We start from the raw sequence: 15,134 nt of genomic DNA, 5'->3' as shown, positions 1-15,134 counted from the left end.
TTGCTGAGCGCAAATTCGCTGCCGCATTTCCCACATTACAACAGTGACTCCACTTCAAAAGTACTTCATTGGCTGTAAAGCACTTTGGGACGTCTGGTGGTCATGAAAGGCGCTATATAAATGCAAGTCTTTCTTTCAACCACGTCTCAGTTAAAGCTACTAGATCAAACCCATTTATCTCTGTTTGTGTTATTAATTCATTTATCTTGTTACGAATGCTTCATGCATTCAGATATAGCACCTTTAATTTTTAACCTTTTACTAATTTTCCCTGATGTGGCCTTAGTTGCTAATGCCCTGTTACTGTTGTTAAATAAATGCAAGTTGCTATATAAATGCAAGTTTTCTTATTGAATAATAACTATGTCTTACCAAATCAAGATCATGTACATCTGGAGAAAATCCTGTCAGCATAGAAATATCTGCAATGACCATTGAGGATTCTGTTTCAGCAAGATATCTGTAAACAGCAAGTTATTACAGTTTACTTACAAAAGTAGCAAGAAAACTACAACAATCAGATCTTCATCAAGAGAAATATGCAGATCATGAAACAATTTACTTATTCAACTAATAATTCACTCTGGCCCTTAAAAACATTCCTTTTGGCAACAGTATTGCCTTAATGTCAATTCTTTAAAGCGGCAGAATTCTCTCATCTTATGTTTTGCTTTCCCATTAAAATAAACTGCTGGAAAACGTAACTTCCATTTGGAGATAAAAAGACTAAGGGGTAAAATTTGTCTTGGGCGGTATCACCTCATGGATGTCAGACAAGCAATCGAAGGCAGTGGAGGAGTCAAGAGAGGTGGTGGTGAGGTAGAGATGAGTGTCATCAGCGTACATATGGAAGCTGACACCATTGGGGAATTTTAATTGGGAAATTGCACATTTCAGTTAGATTTCGGCAGAGACATGAGACAAGCCATTGCTGGAGATGCTCTGATTACAACTGGATAGGCAAGGGCGGAACCAAGTGAGGGCACTCTCAGTGAACTGGACAATGGAAGAGAGGCATTGGAGGAGGATGCTGTGGTCCATCGTGTCAACGGCTGCAAAGAGGTCAAGGGGGAAAATGAACAACAGTTACAGTCACTGAGGATGTAATTCGTGACTTTGTTTAGAGGCGTTTTACTGCTATGGCAGGAGTGGAAATCTGACTGGAGAGATTCAAACATGGAGTTGCAGGAAAGATAGACTCAGATTTGAGAGGTGACAACACATTCAAGGACTTGAGGGGAAAGGGAGATGGGGCGGTAGTTTGCAAGGACAGAGGGGTCAAGCGTAGATTTTTGAAGGGGATGACAACAGCACTTTTAAAGGGAGAGGCTAGGACCTGAGGAGAGGGAACCATTTACAATGCCAGCTAGCATGGGAACCAGAAATGCAAGTTGGATGGTCAGCAGACTAATGAGAATGGAGTAAAGGGAGCAGAAGGTAGGTCTAATGGACAAGATGAGCTTGGAGAGGGCATAAAGGGAGAAAGAAGAGAAACTGGAGAAAGATGCAAGTTCAGGCCTAGGGCAGTGGGAGATTTGTCTTGGTGAGCAAGGGGAAGGAGGGGAAGGCAGTAGAGGCCAATTCATTAAATATATTCAAGAAGGAGTCAGATATATTTCTTAAGGCTAAAGGGATCAAGGGATATGGGGAGAAGGCAGGAACAGGGTACTGAATTTGGATGATCAGCCATGATCTCATTGAATGGCGGAGCAGGCTCGAGGGGCCGAATGGCCTACTCCTGCTTCTATGTTTCTATGTTTCTAGCAGAGCCAGCTGAATGGATGACCTGAATCTTAGTGACAAAGAAGTCCATCAGCTCCTCACATGTTGTTAAAGGTGAGGGTGCAGGGGAGACAATTTGCTTTCTATTACAGTAGGTATTTTTAAGCTTCTTGTTTGAATGCTAAATGCTTATTTTATTAGAAATAATTCAGTTGACAATATGAAGGGGCTGAAAAAACATTAATCCAAGTGTAAGCTATGGGGGCGGTATGTGGCCACCAGATGGAGACAAAGTCCCCCTCTCACTCCAATCCAGGTGAAGGCCACACCCACCTCCAACACACCTGAGGCAAATCTACCCATTAGCTCAGGAGTTCAAAAGGCAAACTAGTGCCTGAGGAGGGGGCCAGCGCCTGAGGACAAGGACCAGCACCAGCACCAGCACCAGCACCAGCACCAGCACCAGCACCAGCACCAGCACCAGCACGCAGCTGCCACAGAGAGGTCTACTATTGAACCCAGGTGGAATATTGTTTAGTTCTGAGAGCCTGATATGATCCCTGGACCGGCTGAGAAAGATCCAGTGGTAAAGTAACCCTGGCTTATAGTTTTTTTTTGAGAAAACTGATTTAAGGACTGCCTTCCTAACCATCCGGGGCGGGTGATGGTTTTGTTCTTCATTTTTGTTTTGAACGTCGAACCTTTTTCCCCTTTTTCTAAAAATAAAACACAACTAACTGCTGTATTTCATTTACCAATCTTGTGACTGTGCTTGTGTCCTCCATCCCGCATCAACACACCCTTCGGTCTAGGTGGTGGTTGATTACACCAAGGTTTCAAATATGCATGCTAATTACGTTCCCTCGCAGCAACCTCTCAAACCAATTTCCTTGATGATATCAGGTAACAAATGTAATTCCAAACTTATTGAAATTTGAGCTACTTACCGTGCACAGATTATTATCTTAACAGAATTCTCAGCATCTTGGGGTCGAATGGCTGTAACAATACAAAACAAGACTAGTTATTGCAATCATAAACACTTTAATTTACAATTCTATATATTCGAACATGGATAAAAAAAACTAAAGAAGTTGCATTTATATCACACCCTTCATGACCTAAGGAAGTCTTTACACCGAATGAAGTGCAGTCACTGTTGTAATGTGGGAAATGCAACAGCCAATTTGGGCACAGCAAGGTCCAACAAACAGCAATGAAATACAGGAGACTTTGGTTTATCCGGAGGTTATATGTCCGGAATACTCGATCTAACGGCAAAAATCAGGAGCCGTTTTCTATAAGTTTTTTTTAGTTCTTGTTGCTTTTTTTTCCCCCAGTCAGGCACTGCAAGGTCTGTAGCTATAGCAACAGCTTCAGCTAGAGACGCTTGCAGCTGCAGCCGACTGTTTTGAAGCTGTTGGGTTTCTTGATTCACACGGAGCTTTTCAGTTCCGTATCTCTCAACATTAACGCTGGTATGTCCGGCACTTTTGATGGTACGGCACCAGCTCGGTCCCGTCAGTGCCGGATATCAGAAAGTTTCCTGTAAATGACTAGATCAGCAGATCTTAGGTGTTTGCTTAGGGATAAATGTTGGCCAGGACACCAGGAGACCTCCTCTGCTCCTCGTCGAATAGCCACCATGGAATTACGTCAACGTGAGAGGGCAGACGGGGCCTCGGTTTAATGTCTTAGAAACATAGAAGATAGGAGCAGGAGTAGGCCATTCGGCCCCTTGAGCCTGCTCCGCCATTCAATGAGATCATGGCTGATCATCCAAATTCAGTACCCTGTCCCTGCCTTCTCCCCATATCCCTTGATCCCTTATCTGAAAAACGCCACTTCCGACAGTGCAGCACTTCCTCAGCACTGCACCAGTGTGTCAGCCTAGATTATGTGCTCAAGTCTCTAGAGTGGGGCTTAAAGCCATGACTTTCTGTCTTTTATAGAGGCGAGAGTTGTACCAACTGGGCCAAAGCTGACACCTTTCTTATTCTTTTCACACTCCTGCAAATTTTTTTTAAAGTATGGAATTGCCATGGCCCTGGGTGACCCACTCCTACACCACTAGTTATTAACTGGTATCGAGATTCAGTGATTAAACTGAGTTGAAATGCACTGGAAGGATGTTGTAGGTGTTAAGAGTTAAATCCTCACTGATCTGCCGCTTCCAATCAAATTCCAAATCTGCCATCTCCTGTCCAATACTCAATCTGTTATAACTCCCCCCTCCCCAGTCGAGGCCTTTCATCTCCCACTGGAGTCCTGATGTGTCCACACAAAAAAATGTAGAATAATGTACAGCTCCCTGCAAATTGAATATCAGAAGCTGAAAGATAAATTTCTCAACAAGGATAGGAGGATTATGTGGTGCAATGGAGATTGTATTATTATGGTAGTATATTTTACATATTGTTCAGAATAAAATGAATGCTGGTTTTAACAAAAAGAGATTAATGTAAAATGAACTAACTGGTAGGAATTACAAACTGAAATCAAATTAATTTTAAAAAGAGAAAAAAATTGTATACTGGATGGTTTAAGAACATAAGAAATAAGAGCAAGAGTAGGCTATTCGGCCCCTCGAGCCCGCTCCACCATTCAATAAGATCACGGCTGATCATTGACCTCAACTCCACTTTCCCACCCGATCTCCATATCCCTTGATTCCCCATGAGTTCAAGGGATAAAAATTGGGTAGCGCCCCAAAAAAGGTTAGCACCCCCGCAGCCGATTTTCCCAGGTAGCGCCCCGAGAGGGAGGAGGGACGCTACTGGAAACGCCCCGTGTCATGTACCTGCAATGGAATTCCCTTCCTGCTTTGTTACATCTACTCCCACCTTCAAGCCTCCTCAAAAATCCATCTTTTTTCGGGGGGGTCAGCGAGCGGGATCGGCGGCGGGTCAGGTGAGAAACTTCGGACGATATTTTCCTTACCTTGGCGGGTTCGGGGCGGGCGACGTCAGTGGCGGGTCCCGACCCGGCTGCTGGCTCCATCCCGCTCTAGAAAATGATTTTCCATTGATAGGGCTTTTTAAGCCCGCCCAGCGCATTTCCCGGGCCAATTAGAGGAAGCGGGTCTGGTGACGGCATTCATGACGCATCATCAGCTGGTTTCCTTAAAACGGACCATGGCCAACAGTTGTACTGTCCGTGTTCTACAGCATTGACGTGCTGCAAACACTGACAATGACTGGAGAGGTGCAGCGCAGCACCCAGGTTCTCCCATGACTCCCTCCATATGCTTATGGAATGAGTCACAGCACACAGGGAGGTCCTCTTCCCATCCGATGGGCGGAAGAGACCTCCCCAGTTTTTTTTTTTTTATTTGTTTATGGGATGTGGGCATCGCTGGTAAGGCCAGCATTTATTGCCCATCCCTAGCTGCCCTTGAGAAGGCGGTGGTGAGCCGCCTTCTTGAACCGCTGCAGTCCGTGTGGTGAAGGTGCTCCCACAGTGCTGTTAGGGAGGGAGTTCCAGGATTTTCACCCAGTGACGATGAAGGATCAGCGATATTCTTCTAAATCAGGGTGGTGTGTGACTTGGAGGGGAACTTGGAGGTGGTGGTGTTCCCATGTGCCTGCTGCCCTTGTCCTTCTAGGTGGAAGAGGTTGCAGCTTTGGGAGGTGCTGCCGAAGAAGCCTGGGCAAGTTGCTGCAGTGCAGCTTGTAGATGGTACATACTGTAGCCACAGTACACCGGTGGTGGAGGGAGTGAATGTTTAAGGTGGTGGATGGGGTGCCAATCAAGCGGGCTGCTTTGTCCTGGGTGGTGTCGAGCTTCTTGAGAGTTTTTAGGGCTGTACTCATCCAGGCAAGTGGAGAGTATTCCATCACACTCCTTACTTGTGCCTTGTAGATGGTGGGTGGCTTTGGGGAGTCAGGACGTGAGACACTCGCTGCAGAATACCTAGACTCTGGCCTGCTCTTGTTGCCACAGTATTTATGTAGCTGGTCAATGGTGACCCCCAGGATGTTGATGGTGGGGGATTAGGCAATGGTAATGCCGTTGAATGTCAAGGGGAGGTGGTTAGACTCTTGCTTGTTGGAGATAGTCATTGCCTGGCATTTCTGTGGCGCAAATGTTACCTGCCACTTATCAGCCCAAGCCTGAACGCCGTCCAGGTCTTGTTGCATGCGGGCATGGACTGCTTCATTATCTGAGGAGTTGTGAATGGCGCTGAACACTGTGCAGTCATCAGCGAACATCCCCATTTCTGACCTTATGTAGGAGGGAAGGTCATTGCTGAAGCAGCTAAAGATGGTTGGGCCTAGGACACTGCCCCGAGGAACTCCTGCAGCGATGTCCTGGTGCTGTGATGATTGACCTTCAATCACCACAACCATCTTCCTTTGTGCTAGGTATGACTCCAGCCAGTGGAGAGTCTTTCCCTTGATTCCTATTGACTTCAGTTTTACTAGGGCTCCTTGATGCCACACTCGATCAAATGCTGCCTTGATGTCAAGGGCAGTCACTCTCACCTCACCTCTGGAATTCAGCTCCTTTGTCCATGTTTGGACCAAGGCTGTAATGAGGTCGGGAGCAGAGTGGTCTTGGCGGAATCCAAACTGGGCATCAGTGAGCAGGTTATTGGTGAGTAAGTGCCGCTTGATAGTACTGTCGATAACACCTTCCATCACTTTGCTCATGATTGAGAGTAGACTGATGGGGTGGTATTTGGCCGGAATGGATTTGTCCTGCTTTTTGTGCATAGGACATACCTGGGCAGTTTTCCACATTGTTGGATAGATGCCGGTGTTGTAGCTGTAATGGAACAGCTTGGCTAGAGGCGCGGCTAGTTCTGGAGCACAAGACTTCAGCACGATAGCCGGGGTGTTGTCGGGCCCATAGCCTCTGCTGTATCCAGTGCGCTCGGCCGTTTCTTGATATCATGTGCAGTGAATCGAATTGGCTGAAGACTAGCTTCTGTGATGGTGGGGACCTCAGGAGTAGGGCCATCATACCAACTAACACCACACAAGGGTAGCCCCTTGGGTCTTTTATCCAATGTTCATGTAAAGTTTCTGTTAATGTGCTGTCAAACATTGAAACCTTTTTATTCAACACTTTGCGTTCTTGGACAGATTTGTATGCACCTTTGGAAGTGGCTCAGTGAGTTGCAGTGAATGGTGAGACATAATGCTGAGGAGTGTGAAAGGAATGGCTTGGACATTGTGGGGATGCTTTATGGTGTTGGTGTGGGGTGGTGCCAACCTGGCGCATCATGTGGAAGCCAGTGTGTACAGTGTCAAGTGAAGTAAATGTGGCCATGGTGAGGCCATCCCTGGCCTCCCGGTCAGCAATGTGCTCAGGTGTTGATACCCTCTGTCCTGTACAGCATCAGGTGATTGCAGAGAAGGTTGGTGTTATAATGTTTCAATGTTTGACAGCACATTAACAGAAACTTTCCATAAACATTGGATAAAAGACCCAAGAGGCTACCTTTGTGTGTTGTTAGTTGGTATGATGACAGTAGGATGAGGGTGAGTGTGAGGGGTGGCTAGTGAGATGGGGATGTGATCATGTAGATGGAGAGCGAGGAATGGGTGGAGATGCAATGTAAGTTCATGTGAGTAATGCAGGAATAAGGTAGGGAAGGCAGAGTGATGGGGATGTGATGAGAGGCACAGGAGGATGAGCTTTGTACTAACATTTCGTGATCTAATGAGATTATTGAAAGGTTTGCACCACTGCACCCAGGTTCTCCTGATGACATCCCTGCTTGTAACCTCCTCTGCAATGTGCAACCAGGCTGTGTTGGTGTCCTGGGGAGGTGTCTTCCGCCCATCGGAAGGGAAGAGGACCTCCCTGCGTGCTCTGGAGAACCTCTGTGCAGTCATTGTCGGTGTTTGCAGCACTTCAATGCTTTGGAACACTGACAGCACAAATGTTAAAAAAAAGTCGGCCATGATCCCTTTAAGGAAACCGGCTGATAACGAGTCATGAATGACGTCACCAGACCCGCTTCCTCTAATTGGCCCAGGAAATGTGCTGGGCAGGCTTAACAAGCCCTATCAACGGAATATCATTTTCCACAGCGGGATCGGGACCCGCCACCCACATCTCCCACCCCGGGCCCGCCGAGGTAAGGAAAATCTCGGCCTGTGTGACTGAAATAGCTGTTCATATTCATATACTTCCAGAGCCAAGTCATGTTTTGCAGATTCTCACAAATCAAAATCTCCTCTCCATATCTCCATGTTCAAACCTCACCACCTGTACAAGAGTCTCCTGGGCTTCTGTTAAAAATGTTTACTTTTTCTGTAACTATCGCACTTCATAAAAGAGGACTGCAAAAGGAGAATTTTAACTGCCTCTGCCCAGTGGAAACTAGCTAAAATCCAAGCGGTACGCTTACAGCTTGTTTCCCGCCCTGCAGTTATTTTAACACCGCTGTTTTCTTGGGTGGCTGACTTGGCCGGGGGGGGCCAATATGTATGCAAATCAGGGTACCATCACTTAGAGCGGACCCCCGATGCTATTTTAACTACTGAGCAAGGCTAAAATATCCCATCATTTTTCTTGATGGGAGCCAAGAATTGCAAGAACGTTTCTTGTTCTTGGTTGTAGTGCAGAGTTTACTGTGCTACAATTAGCTACGAGAAGCTTATCAGTGAGAAATAATGTGCCCTGGATGCTGTGTACTGCTCACCTTGAGGGACCTCTTCAACAGTTATTTGTACATCGAATTTCTTGCATTTCTCAGCTTGCACAGACACCAGAGCATGATAACTTGTTAGAACCTATACGGTAAAGACACAAGTAGAGGTTGTCATAAATCTCATCATCGAGAAACTACCTATGAAATAACACTGGACGGCCAGCTGGTGGCGCCGTCCAGTATAAATACTCAGGCGTGGGCCCCAGCTTGCCAGGGACATTTTGTAAAGACAAGGAACTAGTGAAGTACAACTAGACCTCCATGTTCTGAAACAAGTTGATTAAAGCCTTGCTTTATACTCAAACCAAGTGCGTAGTGAGTTTTATTACGTCAGAGGTTACTTATCAAAAGCAATACACTTGAAAATAATAGGAAAAATAGGAAGATGAAAGGAAAAAGCATATTGCATTCCCCTTACATCATTACCTTTTGTCGATCCCAATACCCTCACTGCCCATGCCGTCACACATCGCTCCCCCCATCCATTCGCCGCGATGCCACAACCCTCCAGTCCAGCGAATCGAGGAAAACAAACGTCTTCCCATCCACCAGGATCTCAACAAATTTCCTCAACACTGCTTGAAGTCACGCAAGCCCTTTTGGACACACGCGCTTAACCTTCGACAATACGACCACAAGCCTGATGATGTTTGGAAAGCTGAATGGGGTTCACAAGAAGTCACAAACACCTCGTGAAAGACCCGACGCAGAACAGCCCCGGCTTTGATCTTTCGCGAAGCTCATGGGCAACCCTAAACCACATCTGCACAAACCGTGGCAGATGCGGATACTTGATACACAAATGGAAAATTAAAAACTCTCCAGTGTGCGGCTGTGGTCACCCAGAACAGCCCATGGAACACAGAATGACTCAATTCTTGATTCACAAATATGAAGGAGGTATCACAGCTACTTCGGATACAATTATCTGGCTTAATCACCTGAATGTAAAATTATAGTGGTTATAAATCTCATCATCAAGAAACTATCCATGAAATAATGCTGGATGGCCAGCTGGTGGCGCCGTCCAAGGAGTATAAATACTCGGGCGTGGGCCCAGCTTGCCAGGGACATTTTGTAAGACAGGAACTAGTGAAGTACAACTAGACCTCCATGTTCTGAAACAAGTTGATTAAAGCCTTGCTTTATGCAAACCAAGTGCGTAGTGAGTTTTATTACGTCAATAGTTATTGCTTTACATTTACGTCAGGCATAAGAGATAGAGTGGCCTATCCCTCTCCTGTTTTTTTCTTTTATTATTTATCTGTCTGTAAAATACTTTACTATTTCTTTTCATATTCCTTGACAATTTCATGTTGTCGTTTCTCTTTGTCTCCCTCATTGTTTTTTTGACTTCTATCCTAACCTTTTCATATTTGCTTTTGTCATCCTCTCTTTTGTTGTCTAAATACTCAGTGTATGCCTTTTTCTTGAGTTTCAATTCCGCCCTTATTTCTTTATTCATCCATGGTTGTGTCAGTATTGGCTAAGTTTCTTCTTGCATTTTAGTGGGATGTATTTCTTCTGGCCTCTATTGATCACTGTTTTAAATATTTCCCACTGCAGTTCTATTTCATTATTTGTCAGTAAATTTTTCCAGTTTATTTTCCCTAGTTCCATTCTCATCCCCTTAAAATCAGCTTGTTTCCAATTTATTACTTTGGTCTTTGTCTTACTTCTGCCCTTCTGATTCTTTATCTTAAAACTTAAACCCGACGCAGCGAGGGAAACCGGACATCTGGGACCAGAGTGAACAGGGCAACCAACTGTGTACCTCCTTAACCAACCGTTTTCTGTAGGAAGTGGGATGGTTTGACCTTAGTTCTGGTCTCCTTATTATAAAAAGGAATTGACAAGGTAGACGTAGAGAAAACGTTTCCACTTGTGCGGACACCAAAACTAGGGACCATAAATATAAGACAGTCACCAATAAATCCAGTAGGGAATTTAGGAGAAACTTCTGGAGTATAAACCGATTGGCCTGTTTCGGTGCTGTGAATTCTATGATGGAGCTTATAAGTCTATTATGCGAGTGGTTAACCATGTTACAGTGACACAATTTAATACTTAATTGCAATGATACAAGGGGATTCAGTGGATGGTGGGCCGAATTCTTTATACAGCATTGTACTGCCAAACAATAAGTATTTGGAACCAACACTTACTTTTAGTGTCCCTTGTCCTTTTCCATTTACTGTTACAACAAAATTTTCATAAGCATTGGTCTGAAATATAAACAGCATAGATTAGCCAGTAACCTTATGTAATATAACAAAAACCAAGGAAAAAACTGCAAAATCAAGAGCGGTAACATCTTTGATTCATGATTCAAGAATGGCTTCATTTTATTACAGGAAACTCTTTTTTATCCGGCACCGATGGGACGGGCATGGTACCGGTTTATCAAAAAGTCCGGATTACAGAGAGGTATAGTAAAAGGTACGAGAGCCCCGTACACGGCCACAGATCCAGGCGTCCCTGTTGCATGGCAACAGGTGCAGGAACCCCGGCCACAGACCAAGCGTCCCTGTTGCACTGTTGCATAGCAACAGGTGCAGGAACCCCGGTTACACGGCCACAGATCCAGGCGTCCCTGTTGCATAGCAACAGGTGCAGGAACCCCGGTTACACGGCCACAGATCCAGGAACCCTGGTTACACGGCCACTAATATGAAGTAAAACTTACCTGAACCTACTCCTGAATTTTGCCGGTTAACAGAGATTTCCGGTTATTTAGGTGCCGGTAAATCGAGAGTTTCCTGTACATTCTATCATAATAAAAATGAAAAGAAAAATAACAGAGCAAAGCATGTGAGTGACAAGGTGGGAGGGGAGGCTTCTCTTGCATTGCTGCAGTCCTTGCGATGATGGCGTTTTTACGATGATATGTCCAAGTCAGGATTGAGTGCATCTTAGATGGAACATTGGAGGTACTGCTGTTCCTGGGATCTTGCTGTTCTTATTCCTCTCAGCGGTGAAGGTCGCGGGGCTGGGAGTTACTGTCAAAGTAACTTTAGTGAGTCGCTGCAACGTATCCTGTAGATAATGCACGCTGCAGCCACAGTGCAATAGTGGTGATGGGGATGGCTGTTGGGTTTAATGGCAGGGCTGCCGAACAAGCAAACCGTTGCAGCTGCACCCATTGAGGCGAATGCGGGTATTCCATCCTGACTTGAAACTTGTAGATGGCTGGAGAGGCTTTAAGGAGTCAGGAAGTGAGCCACTTGTCACAGGGCATCCAGTCTCTGCCCTGCTATTGTAGCTAAAGTGATGATATGGCTGGTCTAGTTATAAACCTCTGGCCAATGGTAACCTCATAAGATGTTGATGGTGAGAACTCGGCAACAGTGTTTCCGTGGAAGGTCAGGGGGTGGTACAGGAAACTTTGTGCTATCCGGCACCGACGGGACCGAGCTGTTGCCGTCCCATCAAAACTGCCGGACAAACCAGCGCTAATGTTGAAACATACGGGGATTTTGAGCTCCGTATCTGGTAACAAACCCTGTTGCTTAGCAACAGCTTCTAAACAGTCGGCCGTACCTTGCAAGCGTCTCTGTAGCTTAGCAACAGCTTCAGCGAGACCTTGCAGAGCCTGACTGGTGGAAAAAAAAGCAACGAAAAGAAAAAAAACCTAATGAAACGGCTCCTGATTTTTGCCGATGGCTCGAGCATTCCAGACAGTTAACCTCCGGATAAACCAAAGTTTCCTGTACTTGGATTTTTCTTGTTGGAGAGGGTCATTGTCTGGCATTCGTGTCACAAATATTACCGTCCATTTCTCAGCTCCAGCCTGGCTGTTGTCCAGGTGCTCGCAAATGTTGGCATTAGCAGCTTCATTATTGGAGGAGTTGTGAATTACAGAATGATTAATGGAACTAAACACTTGTGAAATTGTCAACAAGTGTCCCCACCTCCTGACCATTTCACAGAAGTAAATGTTGCATTACCCTAAGCAGCATAACCAACGCCGATTTACAATTTGCATGGAAAAATAGCCAGATTTTGACAGCAAAATCTGATCCAATATACACAAAGATATTTTAATATACTAATCAGCGGTGAAAGCCTCTTTTCACAATTTCCCATGCTTTCCGATGGAACTGGGCAATGCAGTCCAGCTACCTATATTTAATGGGCCTAAAGGGAAGATCCATGCAGAAAGAAGCTCTTAAAAGGATAGATTTAGGGGAGGTGATGATTGTGTTGTGCTTTTATCTCCAAAATTACCAGAAAGTTAAGTGCAAATGAAAAACTTTATGCAAGTCTTTAAATAACAGATCTGAAAAGTGACTCCTATAGTATTAAGCTTTCACTGAAGCCCAGTCAGCTACAAGGTATCTAACTGCAAGTCCCATACCATTTGGCAAGACAATATTAATGACGGCATTGGCCTTGAAAACATCAGTACAGGAAACTTTTTTTTATCCGGCACGGACGGGACCGACGTGGTGCCGGTTCATCAAAAATTCCGGATAACCGAAAGCTATAGTAAAAGATACGGAGCTGAGAGCTCCGTATGAAGCAACAAACCCTCAACAGGTGCAGAACAATGGCCACAAGTTGCAAGCGTCTCTGTAGCTTAGCAACAGCTGCAGCCACACCCTTGCACAGCAACACGTGGAGGAAGGCAAGTAATAAAAGTTACCTGAACCTACTCCTGAATTTTGCCGGTTAACCGACATTTCCGGTTATTTAGGTGCCGGTTAATTGAAAGTTTCCTATAGATCACAATATTAAGTGGTGTAAGATAACAATAGCCACGCTAAAGAGAGCAACTGACACCAGAGCAGATTGCTTACACCCATCAACAGGCCACAACCATATCTGCAGCTCCTGGCACTCAGAGGGAAATTGCCTGCGCAGGTGGTAGATCAGCACGGAGGCAGTTGCAAAGCTGCAACATTTACTGCAATGAAACTGTGACAACCGCCAACATAAAGAAAGCACTGCCAGTGGCCATCAAGATCACCTCCTTCCTCAATTTTTATCCTCCACTTGCGTCCGAACTATCATAGGAATCAGCTGCAGTATCAGTCAATTTTCTACCCACAGGTGCATCAAACAAGTGGCCAATACACTATTGAGCAGAGCCAGCACTTCCATCTAATTTTCCACTGACTAGAAATAGGAACATAACGCAATAGCCCAATTTTATTGCACTGCAGCCCTTCCTAAAACACAGGGGCCTAGAAATTGGCCTGAGGCGCCCAAGCGGCGCAAAGTTCACCTGGGCGCTGGAATTTGCGCCGCGATCGCCGCATTAGCGATCGCCGCAAATTCAGTTGAAGTGCCCCTAGAGGGAGACGGGGCGCGGCTCGAGGCGTTCCGTGTCCCTCTTAGGGCGATGAAAGTGAATTTTGTAGCGCTATGTGCCGCAGCGCCACACGCTGCGGCACGGCACGCTGCGGTACTGCAGGCCTTCCTCCCACTGTTAAGGGGGAGGGGCCTACAACAGCGCGATCCCCGCTCGCGAGTGCCGGTAGCAGAGCCCGGCACCGAGGAGAAGTGCCGGGATCTCGGGGAAACAGCCGGCAATGCCGCAGGGGGGGCGACCAGGAGGCCAGGGACGGAGGTGCTGGCAGGCGGCCGCCGAAAAAGCGGCCGCCCCGCACCTCCACCTTAACTTGCGCCTCTGCCGGCACAGCAAGGCCCCGTGAACCGGGCGCGGGTAGCGAACGGCGCTACAGCGGCGTTCGCTACCAAATATCACAATCGGGGCGCGAATGGGGCGCTGCGCACACCGATGACGTCATCGGTGGCGGCGCAGCGCAAAAGGCTAACGCCACCATTAGCGCCTCTGCTGAATATCGCGGGAGGCGCAGCCAGTGGCGCTACAGCCACTGACTGCCTCTTTAGGCGCTAACAGGTGGCGCTACTCACCCAATTTTTCCCCCAGGGCATCATAAATAGCATCTCTGTAACCACCTGGGCAGCAGCCTGCTGCTCAACCTCTGCTATGAGGAGAGATTGGGTCGATTGGGCTTATACTCGCTGGAGTTTAGAAGAATGAGAGGGGATCTCATTGAAACTTATAAAATTCTAACAGGACTAGACAGACTAGATGCAGGAAGGATGTTCCCGATGGTCGGGGAGTCCAGAACCAGGGGTCACAGTCTAAGGATAAGGGGTAAGCCATTTAGGACAGAGATGAGGAGGAATTTCTTCACCCAGAGAGTGGTGAACCTGTGGAATTCTCTACCACAGAAGGCAGTGGAGGCCAATTCATTAAATATATTCAAGAAGGAGTTGGATATATTTCTTAAGGCTAAAGGGATCAAGGGATATGGGGAGAAAGCAGGGACAGGGTACTGAATTTGGATGATCAGCCATGATCGCATTGAATGGCGGAGCAGGCTCAAGGGGCCGAATGGCCTACTCCTGCTCCTATCTTCTATGTTTCTATGTAACACCACTTACTCCTCCTCATCTGTGCCTGAGTGTTATCTCCTCAAGTTCACTTGCTGCATTCTTGCCACCTCTACATCAATCCCAGAAAGTCTACCCCAGTATTCAAAACTCATAACGTCTGTCTAAACCATGAACAGATGCACTTGCACATTGTGGGTTGGGGGAAATTCAGTTGCTTTGCGCCTCCCGTTAGTGCCCTAAGAGGGTGCTAACAGGAGGCACAAAGCAACTCGTGCCCGGGCACGGCGCCGCCTTCGCCTCCGTGAAATTCAGCAGGAGGTTAGCACCGGCAGTAACCGGTAACGCCCCACGGTGCTGCGCCACCGGCAATGACGTCATC

At 46.4% G+C, this 15,134-nt stretch overlaps 1 protein-coding gene across 1 annotated transcript in view; it reads right to left on the bottom strand.

The window, feature by feature from the left end:
- Positions 1 to 15,134, bottom strand: part of LOC147097721 (complement C3-like) — a 159,904-nt gene that overhangs the window by 26,774 nt on the left and 117,996 nt on the right. The window contains exons 31-34 of the mRNA XM_085971754.1: positions 10,552 to 10,611; positions 8,378 to 8,468; positions 2,670 to 2,721; positions 373 to 460 (exon numbers count right to left, since the gene is read on the bottom strand). Coding sequence (XP_085827880.1) covers positions 373 to 460; positions 2,670 to 2,721; positions 8,378 to 8,468; positions 10,552 to 10,611 — 291 coding nt within the window. The remainder of the gene's footprint in view (positions 1 to 372; positions 461 to 2,669; positions 2,722 to 8,377; positions 8,469 to 10,551; positions 10,612 to 15,134) is intronic.

This window comes from Somniosus microcephalus, chromosome 31 (genome assembly GCF_052327205.1).
Source record: "Somniosus microcephalus isolate GS21.2 chromosome 31, FLI_Smic_1.0, whole genome shotgun sequence".
NCBI classification, from domain to species: domain Eukaryota; kingdom Metazoa; phylum Chordata; class Chondrichthyes; order Squaliformes; family Somniosidae; genus Somniosus; species Somniosus microcephalus.
Note: the sequence above shows the minus strand (reverse complement) of the source record. Positions and strands in the feature narration are given on the sequence as shown.